Source organism: Phoenix dactylifera, chromosome 6 (assembly GCF_051530095.1).
Source record: "Phoenix dactylifera cultivar Ajwa chromosome 6, Ajwa_hap1_PhDact_Kaust_v1.1, whole genome shotgun sequence".
Taxonomy (NCBI): domain Eukaryota; kingdom Viridiplantae; phylum Streptophyta; class Magnoliopsida; order Arecales; family Arecaceae; genus Phoenix; species Phoenix dactylifera.
Window position 1 is genome coordinate 4838241 of NC_143195.1, and position 26773 is coordinate 4865013.

General features: G+C 40.2%; 1 protein-coding gene across 2 annotated transcripts in view; it reads right to left on the reverse strand.

Moving 5' to 3' along the window:
- Positions 1 to 26773, reverse strand: part of LOC103716598 (uncharacterized) — a 281358-nt gene that overhangs the window by 23202 nt on the left and 231383 nt on the right. For both annotated transcript variants that reach the window (XM_089923826.1, XM_089923827.1), the window contains 5 exons: positions 25925 to 25990; positions 25513 to 25657; positions 25291 to 25355; positions 25102 to 25167; positions 14551 to 14644 (listed from right to left, as the gene is read on the reverse strand). In XM_089923826.1, the coding sequence (XP_089779952.1) occupies positions 14551 to 14644; positions 25102 to 25167; positions 25291 to 25355; positions 25513 to 25657; positions 25925 to 25990 (436 nt within the window). The remainder of the gene's footprint in view (positions 1 to 14550; positions 14645 to 25101; positions 25168 to 25290; positions 25356 to 25512; positions 25658 to 25924; positions 25991 to 26773) is intronic.

The window sequence follows — 26773 nt, forward strand, 5'->3', positions numbered from 1 at the left end:
TTCATGCATAGGGACTTTATTAAGAAAATTTTAAAATCCCTAGCTTCCGCTGCGCATTATAACATGCTAAAACCCTTCAGTGGTATCAGAGCCATCCTTAATTGGTTCAATCAAATAATTATGTATGATTATTAATTTACTATGAGATAGTTATGTCATATGCTTAGAGAAATGCTGAAATGTATGATTAATATATGATATGTTATGTAATAAAATATCATGATATGAAATTTTCCATATGAAAATATGTTGAAGCATGTTAATTAATTGCTTATGATTTATACATGCTATGAGATAGCCATGATGCATAATAGTTTATTTTAGACATGTTAAATGTATGTTACAATTAAAGAATGTGCTAGAGACTAGTAAGCCCTCAATAAAAATTATATTAAGTCATAGTGTTGAAAAACTTTGAGCTAACCCATTCTAGAACAATTAATCTAATTGGTGTCTAAGGAAAGTACTAAAGGTGGTTACTTAATTAGGACCTTACTCTCTGAGTAAGGGGAGCCTCCCACCTGCTTACCTGGCCAATTGTTTGATTGCCTATTATGGATAAGCTTAATATTGATATAACACTATTGATAGCCTTCCTTCATGCCTCGATATTATTATGTCAAGATCCATGCTAGTTTGTTGTGCTAACACAAGACTTGCAATGGGGACTGATGTTATACTGTCTTGGTGCATTAAGATGCTTATGGCATATTTTAATATATTGCCTTGTTGTGCAACCACAAGGGCAATATTATTCGAATATGACTATATGGAAATGAAGGGTTTGACTTAACTAAAATATTATTGTTTGTTGTGCTAACACAAGGCAATAAGTATTTTAAGAGGACAAGATAAAGTTGAGAATTGCATGAGATGCAATTGGAAAGAGTTTTCTACCTTTGAACTCATAAGAGTTTGTTGTGTAAACACAAGGCTTTTTATGATGAATTAGGATCTCAACCCTACTAAGAAAAATTATATTTTCACGTTTATCATAGGGGAGGGCTATGATATTCGATAAAAATAGTAGGAGACAAATTAGATTAAAGTCCTTATCTAGTTGCAAACATGTCATCATGATTGGTCTGCTTATATTAGTTTTGTTCTTGCATATGTAGAATTATTAAGTGGCTTCTTCACTTTCACTAAGAGGCATCTTAGATGCCAACAAGTTGACCGGACCAAACTATATGGACTGGTTGAGGAATTTAAAGATAGTACTCACTCAGGAGAAAATTTTCTATATACTTGAAACCCCTGATCTTGGAGATCTAGGGGATGATGCTACAAAAGAGGAGGTTGCCACACATAAGATGTGGAAAAATGACAGTGTGACTGTCAAATGTATCATACTTGCCTCTATGAACAATGAATTACAGAGGCAACATGAAGGCATGGACACTCAATCCATACTTTTCAATTTAAAAGAGTTGTATGGAGAACAAAGCAGGACTGCTAGGTATGAGATATCTAAGCAGTTGTTCCGTGCTAGAATGAATGAAGGAACTCCAGTGCAAAACCATGTTCTTATGGTTATAGACTTGATCACCAGATTAAGTCAATTAAGTTTTGCTATGGATAGTGAGCTCAGTCAGGATTTGATCCTGCAATCACTGCCTGATTCATTCTCTCAGTTTGTTGTGAACTTTCACATGAACAAGCTGAACACCTCCCTGCCCGAGCTGTTAAATATGCTCAAAACAGCTGAAGGGCATATTAAGAAGGATAAAGGTCCACTCCTTATAAATAGCACCTCTATGAGGAAATCGGGAAATAAGGGTTCTAAGAAACGATTGAACCCCAAGAGTAGCATCAAAAAGAAAAAAGGAAAGAAAAACTCCGGATCAAGTACCTGTTTTCATTGCGGCAAAGCTGGCCACTGGAAAAGGAATTGCAAGAGTTTTCTTGCAAGTATGAAGACCGATGCAAGAGTTGCATCAAAAGGTATGTTTATGTTACATGCCAACTTGTCATTAAGTTCTTCAAATTCAAATTCATGGGTATTGGATACCGGCTGTGGTTTTCACATTTGCAAATCTTTGCATGGACTACAGAAAATTAAAATTTTGAAGAAAGGTGACTTCGAGCTGTATGGTGTTGGAGGAGAGTCCATCCAGGCTGAAGCTGTTGGAACCTACAACTTGGAATTGCCTTCGGGAAAGCTCCTACAATTAGAAGATTGTTATTATATGCCCAAAATTATTAGAAATGTAATTTCCATTCCTTTGTTGTTAAAGAAAGGTTTTGAAATTAATGGAAAGGGCAATGGTTGCTCTATTTATTTTTCTAATAAGCATCTTTGCAATGGCATTATGGAAAATGGTCTTCTAGTTTTATTACTTAATGACAATGTCTTTCATATTAATAAAAGCAATAAAAGAAAGAGAGAGGAAGTGAATAATACCCTCCTTTGGCATTGCCGACTTGGTCACATAAGTGAATCAAGAATCAACAAGTTATACAAAGAAGAGTTCTTTGATCCTTATGATTATGAATCATTAGGAACTTGTGAATCTTGTCTTATGGAAAAAATGACCAAGTCTCCATTCACTGGACATGGAGAAAGGGCAAGTGAGTTATTAGGACTTATACATACAGATGTATGTGGTCCTATGACAACTCCAGCTAGAGGTGGATACTCTTACTTCATCACATTCACTGATGATTTATCAAGGTTCGGATTTGTGTATCTTATGAAACATAAATACGAAGCCTTTGATAAGTTTAAAGAGTATCAAAGTATGGTTGAAAAACAAACCGGAAAGTGTATTAAAATCCTTCGATCTGATCGAGGAGGTGAATACCTTTCTAGTGAATTTTTAAATCATCTTAAAGAAAAGGGCATTCTCTCTGAATGGACACCTCCGTATACGCCACAACTAAATGGTGTAGCTGAACGGAGGAATCGTACTCTATTAGATATGGTAAGGTCCATGATGTGCTTTACAGATCTTCCTATTTCCTTCTGGGGTTATGCCTTAGAAACTGCTACATATGTGCTAAACAGGATACCTTCAAAATCTGTATCTAGTACTCCATATGAGATATGGAGAGGTAGAAAGTCCAATCTTAAAAATTTTAAAATATGGGGCTGCCAAGCATATGTCAAAAGAAATTTTGGACATAAGCTAAGTGCTAGATCAGATAAATGTACATTTATAGGTTATTCCAAAGAAAGTATTGGATATCTCTTCTATCACCCTACTGAACAAAAGGTATTTGTTAGTAGGCATGCCACTTTCTTAGAAAAAGAGTTTATCTTAGAAAAGGGCAGTGAAAGAAGAATTGAACTTAATGAAGTTCAAGACCAAATAGAAACACAAGAAATTCTTCAACCAGATGTACCCATTGATGAAGTACAACCACAACACACATCTCCTCTCCAAAGGTCAGATAGAGTGCGAAATGCACCTAAGAGGTATGGGTTTATCATTGAGAATGATGAAGCCCACATCATCGAAAATGATGATCCTCTGACCTATTCGGAAGCTATCATGAGTAATGACTCTAACAAATGGTTAGAAGCTATGAAATCCGAAATAGACTCTATGTATACCAACCAAGTATGGACTTTGGTTGATGCACCAGAAGGTGTAAACCCTATAGGTTGCAAATGGGTCTATAAGAAGAAGATTGGAGCAGATGGCCAAGTAAAAACCTACAAGGCTAGATTGGTGGCAAAAGGTTTCAGGCAAAAGCAAGGAATTGACTATGATGAAACTTTTTCACCAGTTGCCATGCTTAAATCTATTCGGATTTTGCTTGCAATAGCTGCATACTATGATTATGAAATTTGGCAGATGGATGTCAAAACCGCCTTCCTTAATGGTTATCTTGAGGAAGAGGTTTACATGACACAGCCAGAAGGATTTGCCTCAAGTGGGAGAGCAAATCAAGTATGCAAGCTTAAGAGATCCATTTATGGATTAAAGCAAGCATCGAGGAGTTGGAACATCCGTTTTGATACAACAGTCAAAGAGTTTGGTTTTATCAAAAATGTGGATGAACCATGTGTGTACAAGAAGACTAGTGGGAATGCCGTTGTCTTCTTAATATTGTATGTAGATGACATACTAATCATTGGAAATGATATTCCAATGTTACAATCGGTCAAGACTTGGCTATCAAAAAGCTTTTCCATGAAAGACTTGGGAGAAGCATCCTATATACTTGGTATAAAGATCTATAGGGATAGATCTAAAAGGATGCTAGGCTTGTCCCAGTCTAAGTACATAGATCGTGTGCTAAAAAGATTCAGCATGGAAGGAAGTAAAAGAGGTTACTTACCTATGAGTCATGGCATACGTCTCTCTAAGAAGATGTCTCCTAAGACATCTGAAGAGAGGAATAGAATGAATTCTATTCCCTATGCTTCGGCAGTAGGATCAATTATGTATGCTATGCTATGTACTAGGCCTGATGTTGCTTATGCCTTAGGCATAACAAGCAGATTCCAGGCTGATCCAGGAGAAAATCATTGGATAGCTATGAAAAATATTCTTAAGTACTTAAGAAGGACTAAAGATATTTTTCTAGTTTATGGAGGATCTGAGTTGAAACTAGAAGGATTTTCTGATTCTAGTTTTCAATCAGATCCAGATGATAGCAAGTCCACTTCAGGGTATGTCTTTACCCTAAATGGTGGTGCAGTGAGCTGGAAGAGTTCCAAGCAGCAAACTGTAGCTGACTCAACTACTGAGGCAGAATACATCGCTGTAAGTGAAGCCGCTAAGGAAGCTGTCTGGATGAAGAAGTTCATCGCTGAGTTGGGAGTAGTTCCTGAGATTGCTGGACCAGTTTCAGTTTATTGTGACAACACTGGAGCTGTTGCTCAAGCAAAGGAACCAAGATCTCATCACAAATCCAAGCACATTCTAAGACGCTTCCACCTCGTTCGAGAGATCGTCGAGAGACAAGACATAGTCATTGAACGAGTAGACACAAAGAACAACTTAGCAGACCCATTCACTAAAGCTCTACCACAACAGCAGTTCGATCGCCACCTCGATTGTATGGGGATAAAATATAAGAGCGATTGGCTTTAGTGCAAGTGGGAGATTGAAAGAGTAGATGCCCTACAAGCCAATCGCAATATGTATTGCGAAAGGTTTTTTCTTTTGATTTGTCCAAATCATGTACATGACATTTAAATATGAATAAAGGCGTTATGTTTTATCATATGCTGTTGATTATATTTATGATAAACTCCTTAGATTAGGGCAATGATTTTAAGACTATGATGAGATCATACTAGTGAGACTTAAAATTCTAAAATCCTAATCTTAAATATTCCCAGTCATTGGTATATTGAGTCGGGGATCAATGATTACCGGAAAGACTGGCATGTCTTATGTATGCTCGATGCAGAGGATGATTGATCTCACAATCATTTGTGTGGAGACACTAATACAAAGATGTGGGTGCTCATTAGAGGAATGAGTTCACTGAATTGACCTACAAAGAGAAATCTTATGAAGTCTTACTTACATGTCAAAAGATGATTCTCTTAGTGGGAGTTGTGCAACTGATCCTATGACCTGAGATCACCATGGTATCTTGTGCACATGAACCCATATTTTGGTTTACACTCATTCATGATAATAAGTTATGTACGAGGTCTTCTGGATATGGTGAATTGTGTACGAAGATTATGAGTAGGTCAACAAGGAATTAATCACTTCTAGTAAGAGAAGATAGCATCCTATTTATTCTAATCATATGATAATTCAGGAAACCTTTGATCAAAGTAGAATGAAAATTAGAAAGAGTTTCTAATGTTTCATTATTTGAATTATCATTAAAAGATTGAGAAAAATATGAATATGAAATTGAGTTTGACATATATTCATACTCATATGCATTTTTGGGATGCAGTTTGATTAAAGGATTGAATTGCATGGTAACTTGCCACTGAAGGGTATTTTTGGTATTTCCACCAAATTCCATATTTTCCGGATAGACATGACACGTTGCTAGACGTCAATCTTGTTTTATAGGTTTGATCAAATTAAAGAGTTAATTCGATCACCAATTAGAAAGGATTCTAATTGTTAAGTTCGGGTTCGCGCAGTTTGGACTTAAATCGATTAGAAGAGTTCTAATCAAGTTGGGTCAACTCGCACTCACACCTATTGCTGGCTAAGTATGGAACCCAATGGGTCACACACAAGAAAACTTATCAAGGGTCTAATTGGATTAGATCATGTTTGCAAGATAAACATCCTAGCAGGTGTTGCAAACCTTAGCTCCTAATTCGAATTGGATTCGAATCTGATTCGAATTGGATTCGATTTGATTAGATCATATTCTAATATGGGTTAGCCAAGAGTTGGCACCTAATTGGCTTGGTTTGAGTCTAATTGGATTAGATTTAATAAATCATTCAATCTAGACCGTTAGATCTTGATCTACCATTGGATGAAGACATAATGGAGAGTTGGTTTAACCCAATTGGATTGGGTTAGAGAATGGCTACCATAATTGACCATTGGATCTTAATCCCACCATTGGATGAAGACATAATGGGTCAAGTGAATGGCACCTTGCATTGGAGCCCTTGGATCATCATCATGAAAGATCAAGAGGTGAGGCGTGATGGACATGTGATTAGCATGTGATGTTGACTTGGTCAAAATATGGCACCACATGAAAGGACATATCATTTGATACACCTCCTCACTTGATCTGCACCTCCTCTTATTTGATATGGCCCTTTAGATGATGCCCTTTCATGAGAGGATGTGTGGATGGGATGCATCCCTTGGAGATGCATCCCTACACCTATTATAAATAGGTTAGCACTCCATGGGTTTCATCATTCCAATTCCACCCCACTCCTCTTTTCTTTCTTTCTTACATTAGTTTCTTTCTTTCTAGCATTGCTTCTAGTGTGTCCTAAGCCAAGACAAGGTGGTCTTCTTTAGGACAAAAGGATTAGAAGTGATTTTAGAAGGCTAAAGAAAAATAGAAAGGAAGGAAAGCAAGCCATTAGAGTTCTTTAGAAGAATTCTGCATTAAGGATCAAAAGTCTTTGGAGCTAAAATCTTGATCAAGTTTTCGTGTGGATCACCATTGGAGGGCGGACACTTGGACGCCTCATGGAGATTGTACACTTTGGATTAGCGTTTGAGGTATTCTACTAATTCTGCATTTATTTTATATCATTTGATTGTAATCATTAAGGTGATCTAGGCTTAAAAGGGTTTCATGCATAGGGACTTTATTAAGAAATTTTTAAAATCCCTAGCTTCCGCTGCGCATTATAACATGCTAAAACCCTTCAAGATGATGATACTCATAGTGGACAGAATTCTAGTAGGACAGCAAAATCTCGCAATAGGTCTGGGCAATCAGAAAAGCAGGGATCTTATGGAGAGACTATTCAACAAGACCAGTCTAAATGTGAAGCATGTGGTGGTGCCCATAAGACAGAACTCTGTAGACGATTATCTGGCGCATGTTTCAGATGTGGCCAACAGGGTCATAAGATAGCAGAGTGCCCTCGCAATCGGCAAGTATCACAATCAGATCAGAGGCCTCAAGCTACAAGGACCCAGCAAGTGCAAGGTTCTCCTGCTTCGGTTCAGTTTGCTCAGCCTTCTTCTCCTAAGCAGCAGATAGGAGGGAGACTGCACACACAGGGTCGTATTTATGCGCTGACTCAGCAGGATGCTCTGGCATCCAATACTGTGGTGTCAGGTACCCTACCGGTTGCTTCTGTTTATGCTTATATACTGTTTGATTCTGGTGCTGCACATTCATTGTGTCATGGATATTTGTGCGAAAACATGACCTACCTTGCGTGCCGTTAGAGTATGATTTACATGTTAACACCCTGCCGGAAGTGGGATGATTGGTAATCAGGTCTGCAAGACTTGTCCGGTTCAGATAGTAGGTAGAGACTTGCCTGCTGATTTGATAGTTATAGATATGTATGACTTTGACATAATTCTTGGTATGGACTGGTTAGCGTCACACTTTGCTACCATTAACTGCCATGAAAAGCGGATAAAATTTCAGATCCCTGGATACATTAAATTTAGCTTCGTAGGTAGTGGTGCCTATATTTTCCCTCGAGTTCTCTGCTATGCACGTTAGGCAGCCTATACGTGTGGTTGATAGAAAGGAACATGTGTTGAGGAGGTGCATAATTCCTTATCTTAAGATCTAGTGGAACAATCACTCAGAAAGTGAGACTATATGGGAATTGGAGGACGAGATGAAGGAAAAATATCCGGGTCTTTTTGCAAGCTAAGGTATGTTAAATTTCGAGGACGAAATTTTTCTAAGGAGGAGAGAATGTGAGATATGGGGCTGAAGTCGGCAGCCCCAGCCGACTTCAGCCCCGTTTCTATTTTTGGGAGGACCGGAACAGAGGATCGCGATTGCGATCCTCTCCGGCTCCTCCGGGGACAAATGGGGCAAGGGCGCCGCGGGTATCCCGCGGCACCCCCCTTCGGTCACACCGCGGCCGATCACGGCCGCGGATCGCGCTCGACCGCCGCGATTTTCGCGGCGGAGGGCCGTTATGATGGGGAGATAAAACCCCCATCTATCCTTCCCTAGGGCCACCGCCGAGTCCCCTTTTCTTCCTCTCCTCCCTCTCCTCTTCCTCTCCTTCCTCTGCTCCCACTTCCCAAGTTGCCGGTGAGCCGCCTCGGCCAACCACCACCACCACCACTCAAGCTTCCCCTGTTTCGAGATCTCCTTCCTCTTCGGAAAGTGCCATCCCCGCCGCCGCTTGACATCGGACCGAGCCTCCCTTGGCCGAGAGCCGCCACTTCCGTCGACCGCCTGTGAGCTTCCCTCCTCTTTTGCCCTTGATTCAATGCCAAATAACATGCTTGATTTCCTTCCTTTGCTTTGGCCCCAAACCCGGTTTTCCTTCGATGCCCGTCGCTGCAGCAGCCGCCGGCCGCCACTGCAGTCGGCCGGCCGTCGACCGGGCAACAGCTCCCGGCCGCCTAGGCTGACCCCCCACCAGCCAGTCCCTTCTTCCTCTTCTTCTTCTTTCCCTATTCGTGGGGGTTTGGGGAAGAAGAAGGGCCCTGTTCACGGGCCCTATTCACTGCGGGCCCAACTTGGGCCCGGTTCGAACCCGAAACCCGAAACAAAAAAAAGAGAAGAAAACCCGAAACCCGAAATCCAGTTCAGACCCGAAACTCAAGATCCGAAATCCAGTTTAGACCCGAAGCCCCAGAACCCGAAACTCGAGCCCGTTTGGCCAAAAAATGCAATTTTACAGTTAAGCCCTTGATAGTATATTATTTCACAAAAAGGTATTCTGAAATTTGTATTTGATCCCTGTAGGAAAGATTTATTACATAAAGGCTCTCAACTATATTTGTTTGGTCCTTTTACCCAAGTTTTATTACGGAACGGTGCTATGTAATTAGACATTGGTCCCTGAAACGAATTTTTATTGCATAAATGAACAAATTAGAGGCCAACCTTGGGAGGGCCCTATTGGGCCGAGTCTATGTGGGCCCATTGGGCCGTGTCTGATGTGGGCCCTATCGGGCCATGTTCATTATGGACCAACTCTGGGCCCGATTGGGCCGTGCCCAGTAGTATTATTTTTGGATTTTTGCTTAGCTCTGAAATTAACAAGAAATTAATTAAATTTAAACAGGTGAACCTGATCCGCCTATCTGAAGTAGGGATTAAGCGAGAAGAGGTAAGTAACTTAATACTTCAAGTGCGATTTTCAAATTATTTGATAAATAGATTAAATTCTGAAATATGTTTTGTATTTAGTAAAATGGGTCTGACATGTTAAATTTCATTTGAAAATTATGCTCTGAAATCCGTAAACTATGACTGGAAAATTTGTGAAATATGTTTTTATATATATGTATTCTCAGCATGGCTATGATCTGTTCTGGCCCCAGCCAATGGGGATTATACGTTGGACCTGTCGACTTGTAATCTGTGAGGAACCGGTTTCGACACCGCGCCACCGGTGATTAGAATAGTGGTTTCTGGACACCGTTTCCACCGGTGACTAACAATAGTAGTTTCTGGCACTCTGTGCAACCCATGCCACTGGGTTACGTGGTCGTAGCCTATTATGTTGAGATTCTAGTATCAGAGTTTTTGAAAAAATGATAATAAGTTTTGAAAACAACAAAACGATGTTATTTATGATTTATTCCAGACATTATCCTGTATTTTGATCTCATATGCTCTGACCCCACTTTGGGGTATTTTGTTGCTTACTGGGCTAGTGTAGCTCATTATTCTATTTTCTCCATTTTTCAGATCCAGAGGCTTGATCTCACGGGATTGAGGAGTGCGTTAGATTTTCCGACGATTCCTTCAGTTATTGGCATTTTAGTTAGATTAGTTTGGACATTTAAATTATGTTGGCATATGCTATTTTGCAATTTTGTAAGATTGCTTTTGAATAAATTTAAATAATTATTGCTTTGATATGATCCGATGCCTTGCATGCCTGTGCGGCCCGCCGTGCGGGCGTGTGGCGTCTGTCGCGCCTCGGGCTCGGGGCGTGACAAACAACCCAGGATGTCACACAAAAAAGGTCAGCCAGAAGCTCATTGATTGAGGTCCTTGGCTCTGCTTAAGCATCCAAGATGATGCAGAAAGAATAGAATTCCAGCAAGAACAGGAGATTATAGCAAGGAAGTGTAAAACTGAATGAGAAAACAAAGGATTCTAGATTCAAGAGTCAAAGGAATTCTCAGATCTGCATTATTTCCATAAGACTACAAAAGTGCTTACAAAGACTCTTAATAGACCAGGTCTCTAATAAGCCTAGCATCACAGTCCTTAATTAGATAAGTATTTATGAAATCTCGGCCATCCAAGTTCATTAAAAGTTCACACTCAAGCATGTGATTTTTTAAATGACTTGGAACATAGCTACTGGTTAAAGCTTCAGAGAAAACATAAGAGAGAATAAAGACTATGTTCTTAATAACTAATGAGCTCGTCCAATGGACTTAATGGGCCCGATTGGACTTAAAGTCTTCTTAGATGCTCCTGCATCAACCTCTTCAAATGAGAGAAAACTTGGCTCTCACGAGAAGAACTTAATAGTCTCATCATGAATTTCCAGGTCAATCCTCATCAGCTCTTCTTCTGCAATCCATGTACTCTTACTAGCAGGTTTTCCCAACCATTTCACCAAGAAACACTGGTATGGGCTACCCCTCCTTGCTTTTACCTCTTTAACAACCAACATATCTTCAATGACATCAAGTTGGCCCTTTGATAACACATCAGCTTGGTTTTGCCAGCATCTCCTTTTCCATCAAATCCTTCCAATGAACACAAATCAGCAATATTAAAGATGCGGTTGATATGCAAATCTGGTGGCAGCTCAATCATCTACATGCTTGAGCTAATCTTCTTCAACATCTTGCATGGCCAGACTTTTTTGCCTTTAGTTTTTAATAAGTTCCCTCAGAAAAACTGTCCCGCCTTAAGTGCACCAATACCATGCCTCCTTCAAAGTTCTTGTCTCGTTGATGTTGGTTTGTTGCATTGGCATAGGCTTCATTACTATCCTTATATCAGCTCTCATTTCCTCACGAACTTATTTAATGTGATCAGCAAAAGCCTCTCCATCATCACTTACATAAGCATCCTGAGGTAGTGGAACAAAGTCAAGAAGGACAGGTGTCTTCTTGATGGCCTGATTCACCGAATTATTATAACCAAATCCAGCTTGCAGAATTACTAGTTCCCATGACTTGACATGATTTCTCAATATGCACCTCAACATATTGCCAAGCTTCAGTTAACAACTTCAATTTGTCCACTCATTTTATGTCTGCTGAAATACTTCAAATCAGTTCCAAGATTTCGCCATAATGTCCTCCAAAAATGCCCCATGAGTTTTTTGTGTCTATCAGAAACAATGAATGTTGGAACACCATGTAACCTCACTACTTCTCCAAAAAATAATTCAGCAATATGTATGGCATCGGAATTTTCTGAATATGGGATAAAATGAGCCATTTTTGAGAACCAGTCAGCAACAGTAAGGATGAAACTCATGAAATCATGTCTTTCTACTGTCCTTGGAAGTCCTAAGATTAAATTCATGCTCACATGAACCCAAGGAGGCTTAGGATTCGGTAATGGGGTGTATAAGCCTGTATTTGCGAAGTGCCCTTACCTAGTTGGCATGCTCGACACTGCTTCACTATCTTTCAACATCTTCAGCCAAGAATAATGATCAGCTACCATAGCCAAAGTTTTACCTCTAGCCAAATGTCCTCCCAAATCATTATCTTGGAGTTCCGTTATGATTTTCTCCTGAAGAGACTCATCAAGAATACATAATTGATTGCCCTTAAATAAGGAACCATCATGGAATCTTTACGGTGAATGGCCTAATCTCATTGGCTGTTTTAAGTCATCTATTACATGGCTGATGTATGGATCAATAATTCAGTATCATCAAGGATTGCCGCCTCCGTTCAAACTTGGTTGGAGGTCTCAAGCTCCTGGAAGTGATCGAATATCCTTTCTTTATTTTTCTGCTCAAAATATTGTTGGCACACAATTAGGTTCCTATCAACATGGTATTGAGCACACTTGCTGCTACATACCCTTGTGTGAAATCTGAAGAAAAAGCTCAGCATCTCAGATCTCATGTCCTATGTTTTGGCAAAAAAATGTTCTCAACAAACAAAAGACTGAACAAGAGACTCACAATAGGAGGCTGATATTAAGGCAAAGTTTGATCAAAAGCTTAATTAACTCAAGGAGTTCCTTCAGCATCAGTTGTTGCCAAGGATTCAATTGAAGAAAAAGTGGAAGATATGAAAGATCAACACCCTTATGCAAAGAATAGTAAATATACTAAAGGTAAAGGTATCCATCGTTTTCTTTGAGAGGAGAGTATGGTATACATCATGATTGAATCTAAGTTTTCTTGCACAAAGGTGGATGTTTTCCTTAATGGAATGATCGTAAGCCATCAGTGTGGATAATATAAGCAAAAAAGTATTTCCTTTTTTATAATACATAGGTAATCCAAAGGTTGAGAACTTGAGATTGCCTCAATCAATCTTACTGGCGATGCAATCGAGTGGTATGACCAGTTTAAATCATGCCATGTGATTCATATGTGGGAAGAATTTGGTGATGGATGCTTGTCTGCTTGGGTCCTAAAATGAAAATGTTGATGGTGAACTTGCAAAAGTTCACTAGGCAACAATTGTTTGGAGTACCTTACAAATTACACATGCAATTTTTTTGAACGAAAATATAGACAATCATTTATGTAATTAAGCAAATCAAAAAGGCCTCAGAAGTATTTAAGTGGATGTTTAAAATGTAAGCAGACTAAACGGGAAGCTAAGCATTTAAACAAATTATTGCCTCAACCAAGGTATGCTGAACCGACCGGAACCGGTCGGTTCAGCCTGTACCAAACCGGTGCCGACGGGCACCGGTACGGTACACCGTTTAAAAACGGTTCCAACCCAAACTGGGTCGAAATCGTTTGGTTCTGTACTTGGACCGGTGCGAACCGGCCCAGTTCGCACCGGTCCAAGCCACTCTTTCCTCGCACGTGGGCGCGCGGGGCAGCGCACCCCGCGCGCGGGGAAAAGCGCCCACACGGCTGGAGCCCGCGTGGGCCTCTTAATGCCACAGAGTCCGCGCGGACGCGGTTTTTTTTTTTTGGGAAACGCATGCGGACGCGCGAGCAGAGAATGCGCGCCCTCGCGCAACTCGCTAGCAGGGAATCCCGCCCGAGCGCGGTTCCCCGCGCGGCGCACCGTGCCCACGCGGGCTGCCAGCCCGCGTGGGGGCATTAAATGCCACAGAGTGGCATTTGACGCGTCCGCGGACGCGAGTGGACGCATTTTTTGTTGTTGTTTTTTTGGGAAATGCGCGCGGACGCGCGACGGAGAGACATACGCCCGCGCGCAATTCCCCGCGCAGGAACCGAGCCCGCGCACGATTCCCCAGCAGGGAATCGCGCCCGAGCGCGGTTCCCGCACGGGGCATCGTGCCCACGCGAGCTGCCAGCCCGTGTGGGGGCATTAAATGCCACAGTGGCATGAATGGCATTTGACGCGTCCGCGGACGCGCACAGACGCGTGTTTTTTTTTTGTTTTTTTTTTATGTCTGTACGCGCGTGGCCGCGCGCGCGGCTATGGTTCGGTACCGGTTCCAAGCCGGAACCGTACCGGTGCCGGTGCTCACCGGTACACCGGTATGGTCGGTCCGGTGAACCTTGGCCTCAACTGATAAGCATTGCAAAGACATTCAAGCAATAGTTAAGGCTTAAAAGCTTAATTGGTCATTCTTAATATGACTATGAAAAAATTAGCCAATGACTGGAATTAAGAACTTGATTAGTTGTTTCAAGACTATAAGGCAACTGAATAACTTCGCAAGCACAAAAATACATCTTCATTTTGCATTACTAAATGTGAAAAGAGCCAATGAAACAAATGGCCTAGAAATGCTAGAAATTAAGCAACACATATTGACAATTAGTCCCATGATGAGCTCCTTATCAGAATTTGACAGTACTAGATTAACAAGTAGAAATATGAGAATACTAACCAAGACCAATAGAAATGTTGATCAAAGCTGTCTTCCATATATAAAGATATTGTTCGAAGAATACATAGAACACCGAGTATGGAAAAATTTGCATCTGCATCAAAATGTTTACACAAGCGATAATATAAGATGATTTACTGTGAACAAACATAAAATATCAAAAATACAATATATGAATATCCATAAGATGTTGCATTTTAAAATCTCATTATCTTCATTAAAATAAAAGGTTGCCTAGACACTTATTGACTTTTATTTGGCTAAGTAGAACATATACATGTTATCACAAGATTAAAACATTCTAGATGAGTTAGCAAACTAGATTAAGAGTATGAATGTAGGACCAAATAAAGTGGCCTACATAGGAGTGGAAGGAGATGAAGGGTTTGGGAAACTAGCAAGGCTGGAGGAACCAATACCGGGTACCGTACCGGTTCTCCGGCAGGATGACTCGGTACGGGATCGTGGGAGAGAGGAAAAGAGAGAGATCGAGCAGGGGATGGAAGGCCAGAAGAGGGTGGCGGACACCAGCGGAGTGCCGACGGAGGTCGGAGGAGGCCGACTTCACTTAAAAATCACGAATTTTTTTAAGGCCGCGCTCGGACCCTATTTCGTTCGAAACAGGGTCAGCGGCCGCAGCTTCACTTCCCGCGATGAATTATATTTAAGGTCGTGCCCAGACCCTGTTTCATTTGAAACAGGATCGGTGGTCGTGGCCTTGCTTCCCGTGGCCAAGGCCAATGCCCACTGGCCTCCACCGGACTCCGCCGGCGTCCCCCCTTCTCTCTCTCCCTCCCTACCCCGCTTGCTCTCTCTTTTCTTCTCCTTCTCTAGCTCCAACAACAGGTTTCGTTTCTATTACCGGAACTGTACCAGTGAGCCATGGGTACGATTTGGGACGGCCGGAATCGCCTGATTTGGGATAGTTCCACCAACCTTAAAAATAGGATTTAGGTCAAGAAATCTCTCCATTGTCCTATTATTAGTAAACAGGGAAGGAAGTATTTTTTGGTGATTCTAAATTTCAACAAGGCCAAAAACAATTCTATTTTAGCTGTTCAGACGAGGCATAGGTCTAAATAAAAAGTTTCTAGTCAATTGGCAGCCCTCCATAGTAGTCCTTTCACTGATGAGGAGGTATGTAGGAGGAGAGATCTTGAGACCAGGAGTCATACGGTTTGCTACCAACTATGTTGCAGTTGATAGCCTTCTTCAAAAAAAAAAGCCCTATGTCAGATGTTTGTTAGTCCCAAGTGGTAGAAAAGTAGATAAGCGAGAGCCGACATTGAAGGGAGCAATGTTGAGGACTTGGTGATGAGACAGACATTCTAGCAGCGGGCCACTACGATATTGAAGGCTATTAGACATTGTATGAAGTGCTTCGAGCCGTAGACAGTGAGAGGTACCCCCAGATGGGCTTCCTGTATCACATGATAGAGAGGACTCAAATCATAGAGGCAGTCTAGCCCAGAAGTACATCGACATCATTGAGCGGTGGTGGAACGACCAGATGGGTAGAAACTTGTATCTAGAAGGTAAAAAGAACATTGAAAATTAGATTGTTCCTGTACTTGTATAATTTTACTAAAACAATAACGAACTCTGTGTAGCATACTATCTAAACCATCAGTTCTAGTACAACACAGCTAGAATCGATATGGATGACGAACTTCTGGCCGCTCTGTGTAATATCATTTACAACATAAAGCCTGATCCAAAAGTTGTAGCTCTATGTTTAGAAGAGGTAAGTCAACTTAAGTGACATGTGTAAGTTAACTAGTATCTCGATATCTTCTATTATTAACATAGTACAACACAGTTCTTTTTCATAAATCTAAATATTTAGAAAGAACAACGATAGATTTAGAGTCTCAACAGTTGTCGTAAGAAATCATTTTGGGATATGAATCTAGATATGTTATACACCAGGAGGACATTACCTGACATTAGAAGGTTACTAATATGGTAGTATGGTACTATCTTATATCTTATTTTTTTCAATATTTTAGCTGAATGATGAATTCATTTTGGGATGTCCGCAAAAAATCTTAAGCGGCTTGGTATCCGAATCCTGTCCCAGACGATCTCTTCAAGTGGATGTGAGTGCAATATTTCACGCGTTCTTCTAGTTGATCAGCCACAACTACAAGATAGCCGATCACCACATGACTCCTTGTCCGAGACAACCTCTCAAAGATATGATCGGGAGATGCTTAGACGAGGCCATTGCACTGTCCGGTCGACTCGGTCAGGAGGGCGACATACATCCAGCATAGCAGAGGACACGAAGGGTTAAAAGGCAGCTGCCTAATGTTAATAGGATCTGCAGGATCCTATTTACATATGGTTTCCATAGCAAATCTAATTACCTTTATTTCCACAATCTACTCATTTCCTTTATTATTTCTATTAACTATGTATAGCTTAGTCTTCCTAATTTAGCTAGCAGAACTAATTGGCAGATTTATTGTGTATAGCTATCTATAACTAGTTGCCATGTATTATAGCTAATTTCCTTGTAATGTACAGGTGTCTATAGCTAACTTCTCTGCACGGTTTTTCTATTTAATGAGATTCTCATAGAGATGAGAGATTATTCAGTCAATTTGACATGGTATCAGAGCCTATGTTATGAATTTGGTCATTAACGCTTTCTTCTTTCGGTTTTCTCTAGTTTTAGTCCAAAGGGCTCTTGGTGTTCTATATTTCTGAGTCTCGGTAGAGCCTTATGTTTTCTAGATTCTGAATTCTTGGTAAAGTTCTCTAGTTTTCTGGTTTCTAGCTTTCTTGGAGTTCTTTTTCTGGTGTTCTTTCTTTTGGTCATAATGTCTACAGAAGCCTTTTGTGTTCGTTTCACTGGGAAGAACTACTCTGCTTGGGAGTTTCAGTTCAAGATGTTTATCAAAGGCAGGGAGCTTTGGGATCATATTGATGGCTCTTCTAAAGCACCAACGGATGCTAAGGAATTTGCTCAATGGGAGACCAAGGATGCTCGGATTATTTCTTGGATTTTGGGGTCCACTGAGCCGCATATGGTGAACAATCTGCGGTCCTTTAGCACCGCGAAGGAGATGCGAGATTATTTGAAGGCGCATTTACAACCAAGACAACAATGCAAGGCGGTTTCAGTTGGAGTTGGAGATTGCAAATTATAGCCAAGGTAATCTTTCCATTCAGGAGTATTATTCTGGTTTTCTTAATCTGTGGAATGAGTATTCCGGAATCTTTCATGCTAAGGTGCCAAAAGAAGCCTTGTCCGCTATTCAAGAGGTTCATGCAACCAGCAAACGTCATCAATTTTTGATGAAACTTAGGCCAGAAATTGAAGTTACTAGGGCTGCGCTATTAAACAGAGATCATGTTCCCTCTTTGGATGTGTGTCTTGGTGAATTGTTTTGTGAGGAGCAACGAACACTTACCCAGGCTGTTATGGCACAAGAGAAGCTGTCCTCAGATGTTGCGACTTGTGAATGTTGCATATGCTGCTCAAGGGAAGGGAAAGGGCAAGGACAAGGTCCAGTGCTATTGCTGCAAGGAATTCAGCCATATTGCTCGCAACTGCAACAAGAAATTATGCACTTACTGTAAGCAGTCCGGACACATCATTAAGGAGTGTCCTACGCGACCTCAGAATCGCCGAGCCAATGCTTTTCAAGCTGCGGTCAGTTCTGCTTCTGTGGATCAGTCCGCAAGAATCACATCTGCTGCAGATACATCAGCAGGTCCTAACCAAGTTGTTCTTACTCCAAAGATGGTGCAACAGATGATTATCTCAGCCTTTTCAGCATTGGGACTTCAAGGTAACGGTAAGACAATTTCTCATCCTTGGTTTGTTGATTCTGGAGCATCAAATCACATGACTGGCTGTTTTGATTTTCTGCACAATGTTCGGTCCTATAACGGTACACAACACATTCAAATTGCTAATGGAAGTAATCTTCCTATTACTGCTATTAGAGATCTTAGTTCACCTTTCCGCAATGTGTTTGTGTCACCTAGACTCTCTACTAGTTTGATTTTAGTTGGTCAATTGGTTGATAACAACTGTGATGTGCATTTTTCTCGAAATGGTTGTCAGGTTCAGGATCAAGTGTCGGAGAAAATGATCGCGAAGGGGCCTAAAGTTGGAAGATTGTTTCCTCTGCATTTTACTCTTCCAAGTCTATTGTCTTTGGCTTGTACTGCAGCAACAAATCAGAGTGAGGTTTGGCATAAACGCCTAGGCCATCCTAATTCTCTTGTTTTGTCTCATTTAGTGAAGCATCGTTTTTTGGGCAATAAAGATCAGCTCTCTTCTTACAGCATGTCTTTTGATTGTACTGCTTGTAAACTTGAAAAAAGCAAAATTCTATCTTTTCCTAATCATGGTAGTCGAGCTGAAAAATGCTTCGATATTATTCATTGTGATGTTTGGGGCATTACTCCTATAACATCTCATGCTGGATATAAATATTTTGTGATGTTCATTGATGATTATAGTCGTTTCACTTGGGTGTATTTTCTCCGCTCCAAATCCGAAGTATTTTCTATTTTTCAGACCTTTGTGGCTTATGTTGAGACTCAATTCTCAACATGTATTAAAGTATTAAGGTCTGACTCAGGCAGAGAATATATGTCTCATGACTTTCAGGCGTTCTTGCATCAAAAAGGTATAATTTCTCAGCGATCTTGTCCTTATATACCTCAGCAAAATGTGTTGCTGAACGTAAGAATCGCCATCTGTTGGATGTTGTTCGCACCTTGTTGCTTGAATCCTCTGTTCCTCCTAAATTTTGGGTAGAAGCTTTGTCTACTGCAGTTTATTTGATTAATCGACTGCCTTCTCAAATTTTGGACTTTGATTCCTCTTATTATCGTCTCCTGGTTACAATCAGTTTCATACTTTTGGATGTGTTTGCTTTGTTCACTTACCTGCTAATGAACGTCACAAACTTGCTGCCCAGTCGGTTCAGTGTGCCTTTATGGGTTATAGTATTGCTCAAAAGGGTTTTGTGTGTTATGATGCTGCTACTAACCGACTTCGTGTCTCTAGAAATGTAGTTTTCTTTGACAATTAGTATTTCTTTCAGTCCAATGTTGCCTCATCTTCTGATCTTGCCATGCTTCCTAGCTTTGATGATATATATCATTCTATTGAGCGTTTCAAACCAAATATTGTGTACAAGAGACGTCGGCCACCTCAGCCCCTTCCCGATACTGATCCACCACCTGAGGCGCAGGGAGTCCCTGCGCCTCGGAGGTCCACTAGAGCCTCCCATCCACCAGATAGGTATGGATTCTCACATACATTACTCAGTGTGACTCTGTCTACCATCACGATTCCTACTTGTTATTCCCAGGCAATTAAGCAGGAATGTTGGGTGAAGGCCATGCAAGATGAGCTTCAAGCTCTACAAGAGAATCACACTTGGGATATTGTTCCATGTCCTTCTGATGTTAAATCCATTGGCTGTAAATGGGTGTATTCAGTGAAGCTACGTCCTGATGGGACTGTGGAAAGATATAAGACTCGGTTGGTTGCTCTTGGTAATAGACAAGAATATGGAGTAGATTATGATGAGACTTTTGCTCTGGTGGCTAAAATGACTACAATACGGACAGTTCTTGCCATTGCTGCTTCTAAAGGTTGGGCCCTACGACAAATGGATGTTAAGAATGCTTTTCTGCATGGTGATCTCAAGGAGGAGATTTTTATGACACCTCCGCTAGGTTTATTCACTACACCATCCTCTAATGTGTGCAAGCTGAAGCGCTCTCTCTATGGCTTGAAGCAGGCACCTCGTGTTTGGTTTGATAAGTTTCGCTCCTCATTACTTGGTTTTTCCTTTGTCCAAAGTCAGTATGACTCTTCCTTGTTTCTCCGCAAGACTGAGAATGGAATTGTTCTCCTTCTGGTTTATGTTGATGATATAGTTATTACAGGGACAGATTCTGTGTTGATTCAGCAGCTTCAACAACACTTACAGGCTTCATTTCACATGAAGGATCTTGGTTCTCTTCAATATTTTTTGGGCCTTGAGTTAAAGTCTGGACCTGCGGGTACTTTCTTGCACCAACATAAGTATACACAAGATTTGATTGCTTTCACTAGACTTCAAGATGCTTCTTCTGTTGACACACCTTTGGAGGTGAATGTAAAGTATCATCGTGAGGAGGGCAAGCTTCTTTCTGATCCCTCACTGTACCTACAGTTGGTTGGAAGTCTGAACTATTTGACCATAACTCGGTCTGATATTTCCTTCGCTGTTTAACAAGTTAGTTTATGCAGACTCCTCGATACCTTCATTTGGTTGCCATCTGCCATATCATTTGCTATCTGAGAAGCACTCCAGATCGTGGCTTATTATTTCCTGCTGGTTCACCTATTCAGTTGAGGGCATATAGTGATGCTGATTGGGCTGGCTGTTCAAATACGCGTTGCTCAGTTACGGGCTGGTGAATGTTTCTTGGCAATGCACTCATTTCATGGAAGAGTAAGAAACAGGACCGTGTTTCTAAGTCTTCAACGGAGTCTGAGTATCGAGCCATGTCCTTTGCATGTTCTGAGATTATTTAGCTTCGTGGATTGTTGGCTGAGATTGGATTCCCTCAACTTGAGCCCACTTCGCTTCATGCAAATAACACTAGTGCAATTCAGATTGCGGCTAATCCTATCTTTCACGAGCACACCAAGCATATTGAGGTGGATTGTCACTCTATTCGTGAGGCTTATGATCGACGTGTTATCACTCTTCCTCATATCACCACGGATTTTCAGATTGCTTATGTGTTTACCAAGGCTATGACTTGTCAACGTCATAAGTTTCTAGTTGGCAAATTGATGCTTCTTGATCACCCAGCATCAATTTGAGGGGGGATGTTAATAGGATCTGCAGGATCCTATTTACATATGGTTTCCATAGCAAATCTAATTACCTTTATTTCCACAATCTACTCATTTCCTTTGTTATTTCTATTAACTATGTATAGCTTAGTCTTTCTAATTTAGCTAGCAGAACTAATTGGCAGATTTATTGTGTATAGCTATCTATAACTAGTTGCCATGTATTATAGCTAATTTTCTTGTAATGTACAGCTGTCTATAGCTAACTTCTCTGCACGGTTTTTCTATTTAATGAGATTCTCACAGAGATGAGAGATTATTCAGTCAATTTGACACCCAACACATCAAAAAATAAAAGGCACCTGTAACCCCAATGGAGTGTTGATGAGGATTTAGTAACTTGGATTCAAATACCAAGAGCAGTAGCTATGACAATTTTGGTGGTCATGGATTTGTCGACTATAAAGAGAGTGGACAGGAGACCACTATTTTTAAGACAGCTGCAGGGTGGTCTTCGATTTACTAGTATCTCAGTTTATTCATGATACACAAGATAGAGACCATAATATACGATCTGATAGAGCCTACAAAGATACGATTGCATATAGGAGACGAGCTCCTCGAGGTCATTCAGAAGGATACGATACAGCTATAGATGTGCTCGCACGTGGAGTAGAATTTATAGACATATCAAGTTTCGAGTCGTATACTGGATCATATTATTCGTAGCTACAAGCAGCCTACGATCCACACAGATACGGATATGGATATGGTGCGTCTAATGCATATTTCGATGGATACTATTCTACGCAGCTCGGAGCATCTTATGAGAAGAATTTTGCTACAGGTATATTCAGATGGGCTCCTTCATAGCCATATTATCAGCCAGAGGACACCTCTTAGAGCTAGAGCTTCAGCAAGAGATTCGAAAGTGCTTATAATCCAGCAGCTTTCCTTATGGGATGAACATACAAGACTACAATGCTGCTTAGTTACAGGGGTGGGCTGATGTGCCTCCTGACTATACTAATGATCCAGATATCTGCCAGACGCATTGCCACTCAACCTAATTTTAGATATTAGTATGTATATTACACATTAAATGTATGTACTTGATTATATTATTTTTTTATTTTTACGCCACTACTTGATTTGAGGGATATTTTATATTGTTCATTGTAGAATGCAACATCTCACTAATTATTTTATGATTTGAATCATTTTAAAGCAATAAGATGCATCATCTAGGTTAAACTGAAATCATAGCAACATCAAAAAACATCAAATTAGACTTAAAATTATTAAAAAAGTTCAAAAAGAGTGATTACCAATTAAATATTCGTGAAAACTAAAAAAAATTGAGTGTGCCAATACGAAATTGGCATGCCTATCTATACTGGTACCGGTTCGGTACCGAGCCATCCCGGCCGCGGACCTTGGTCTGATCCTTCTCAACCGCTAACCCACTCTTGAGGAATCCTAGTTTGGCATCTACCTCAGCTACCTTCTCCCTTGCTTCTCAAAAGGCCAATTGAACCATCTCTAAGCGATGCTGAAGATGTCTTTTCCATGGAGACTCCATCCTACCAAGAAGAGAAAGGAGGATCGGCACAAGGGTTAACCTCCTTTGAAGAAAAGGAGAAGCTGCAAAATTGATACCTAAAATTGATTAAGAATGATTCAACGAAGCAGGTTCCACAAAAGCTTCTCAATGTGACAGAAAGGATGCTTTAAATCTCCCCATATACAGCGGATTTGCAAAGACCTTCCTCCTTGGATGAGTGGGATTGATCCAGCCGGTCGCCCATTTGTCCAGAAAAAAGATGTGTCGCACCCCTTACTCTAGATAGTCAACATCTCCTTTGAAGACCAAGAGTCAGGATCCATCCTTCGAGGGACCACCGCCTAGAAGTTAATGCCCTCCATAAAGTGGTGCAAAGTTTGACAAAGCAATTACTTCTTTTGCAGAGATGCAATGGACTCAAAAGTGACGGGCCATAATGTGGAGATAAATGACAAGTGATGTGGTACGACCAGATTCATCCAGCTTATAACCAACATGGTGACCCAGGCACATTTGAGGATTCTCTGAGGCATTTTGGTTAGAACCCTCCATCCGACTTGGAAGATGGGACAAGCAGACCAAAAATAGCCTCCCTCAAGAGCTGAAGCCTCTTAGCTCGACCCGACAGCTAGACAATCAACCCAAGACAAGCAGGACCTTCTCGCAGTAGGGACAGCTTAACCCTTTTAACCAAATACACATGAGGTCTTGGTAATTCTGTTATGTGCTAGACGGTTGCAGCACGTCTCTGGGTTGTTATGCCACAACAACAGGTTGTTACAATATGACCCCAATTTTGTAGGGATATGATTTGCTGGAGATTCGAGATCCTTGTTATAAATAGGCCACACGACCCTCACTAAAAGGTAACCCTCAATCTTGCTAGAGCATCTCTAATACTGGCATTATTGCAATTATCTCAATTCCTTCTTATTTCCCACCAAAAATCCTCTCTGACATAAACATCAGAGGGCCCGGACAAAGACAATCTAGCAATCTCTTTAACCTTGTCCTATTGTCTCGCAGATCCATGGAAGTGGTCCACGTCGGCATCTCGAGATTAGTGGCAACATTAGTTATTATATCTATAGTCACATCATGATGTCTCAGATTATCAATTTATTATAGTCTAGCATGATGTCTACTAGTTTTTCATCTTACATATTTTTCATGAATTCTCATACTATTCTATACAAGGTCTGCCGAACCGAGTTGAACCGTCCGGTTCAAACAGTATTGAACCGACCCGAAGTGAAACCGGATTGGTTGGAAACCGGTCCTTTTCGGGTCGGAACCGGCCGGTTCGATCCGGACTTAGTGTGAACTGGTCTATTCGCACCGAGTCAACCCAATTTCAAACAGGGTTGACTATGGGCTTGCCACTGTGGCATTATTACCACCATGCCTTACTATGGCATGATTGCGGCCACTATGGCATGATTGTGGCTGTGGCCATAAGATGCCTTTAAAAGGCAGTAATTCCATTGGGAAGGCATGAGAAGGCTTTCTATCGCTTCTCCTTTCTAAAAAATCCACAAACATCATCGATTCAAGCTATCAGAAAGAAGAGCCAAGGCCAAATAAAGTGCGCTTCCTCTCTCCTATCTCCTTCCTTTTTTTTGAGGGGGAGCTTAAAAAAATAGCTCAAAAATTGCAAAATAAAAGATCATGCCAAATTTTTCAATTTGGGTTTGATTTTTTTATATGTTATAGATCTATAGACGATGTACATGCTGACATAAAAATTTTTAATTTTCAGATTATATATAATTTTAAATAATTTAATATATATTTTTGCATTAAAAATGATAAATTTTTAAAAATAAAAAAATGTAAAAATTAAATGTATTTAGGAGCATGCAAGCTACATATGTTTACAATTACACATTTTTCTTAATAAGGTCACCCAAATGATTTGGTGCAGGTCCTCGACAAATTTGGATGCCAAAACCAAAATTTGATCCTTGATCTTTGTTATATTTTTGTTTTGAGATCATAGTAAGGATGAATCCATCCAATCACATAAATTTCTTAGTATTTTAAATCTGTTTTTGTCCTAGTCTATGAAAAAAGATATGCTATGAAGAAACCGTTGGTTATAAAAGGATAAGGAAGATGTCAGTAATAAGAATATAATATAAGAAAATAATATAATCCACCATACCTTCAAGGAATCAGAAATTTTGGAAGTGAAATCCCGTGCAGCTCTCATTGAGTTCACATAGTCACTCTGAGGGCAAATCCAAGCAGATCATGTCAACTTTACAGAATAACATTAAAAATGGCATTTGTACCAAAAAATGTTAAAAATGGCACAATAATAAGATTAAATAAGAGGTTTTTTCTTCTTTACTTGTTTATTAAGGGGAGTATGGTATGTACGAAATGATGCTGCTTGAATAATTCCACTCTTGTAACCTAAGAATTGGACAAATTGTCAAGTTAGACTATAATGAAACTACACATTCATATACTAACCATGTGAAATAAGTTGCTAATTTATGATTATGATGGATAAACATTAACTGTTGCACTATTGTATGTCACAAATAAAGGCAAGGAACACGATACAGACCAGTGAGATCCAAACTAGTGGTGTATGCTCCTTTGCCACCCTTAGCACAATCTGAGGATGGCAATGCATTGAGAAACCATGGGAGCTTTTCCTTGAACTGTACCGTAGACGGACGGCCATTATGTAATTCTGAATAACGGAAGCACTAAAACAAAAAACATTGAGTAAATTTTCATAAACTTCTTGACTATCAACTCATATATCATTAGGCAATAATAAAGAATCGAAAATTATATAAAATTCATATAGTAGTTGATGCAGCCAAAAACCAGAGCGATAAGGAAAAAAACACCCTTTTATTCAGAGTAAATGCATATTAATTGCATTCCGTTCAATTTCTATAAAGGGATACATCCTTAATCTTATGTGTACCAAATATAGAACAAGAGCTAGATCTCTGAAGATAAAATACCGTGGTACAATCTTTGCAAATTTCACCCATGCCACATGATCCTTCATCAGGTTGACAGCAAGGAGGCTAGTAAAGAAACAAATGAAAGTTTCAGTAAACATACTATTAAATAACACCATCAAAAGTATCAAAGCAAAAAAAAAAAAAAAAAAAAACCAAGAAAATGTTTATGAACAGGTTACTCTTAGACACATGAATATCAATTTAGAAAAATAAGAATCTTGAGATACGTAATAAGAAATATATAGCCTGAATAGTAAACACACATAAAACTACTCTTTCGTAGAAGCAAAAATAATACAGGCAAACCATATCCCATCTATATAAAATCATCTTTACGATGAAGATGTGATAATCGACATTTGAAAAGCAGTTTACCAAAGGTTTGCTAGCTGATACCATCCATTGATGAATTGGAGCTGGAATACAAAAAGCAACTGATAGCAACGGATGGGTTTGACTGACATGTACAGGTTAATACATAAAAACTCATGCAGCTGCAAAGCATCCAACCCATCTTGGTCCAGACTGGGAAAGTAGCCACATTGACCTTATCTTTTTATATACCTAAATGTAACACAAATATATTTCATAGCAAACTCTATTACTAAAAGCATTGTTGGACATGTATGTCTAGTTGGTACAAAACCACTTCTTGTTGCACAAATTCACACCATAAGTCAAGAGAAAGCTTAGTGTAGTAGGTAAACAAACATATTGCAATGGATCAGAGTTTAAATCCAGCAATCAGATCTGCCAAAAATAAAGCTTGCACTCTATAAAAAGGACATTTGACAACATCTCATTTTGGCCCACCGCCCTGCGGCTGCACTCCATTAAAGCTAATTT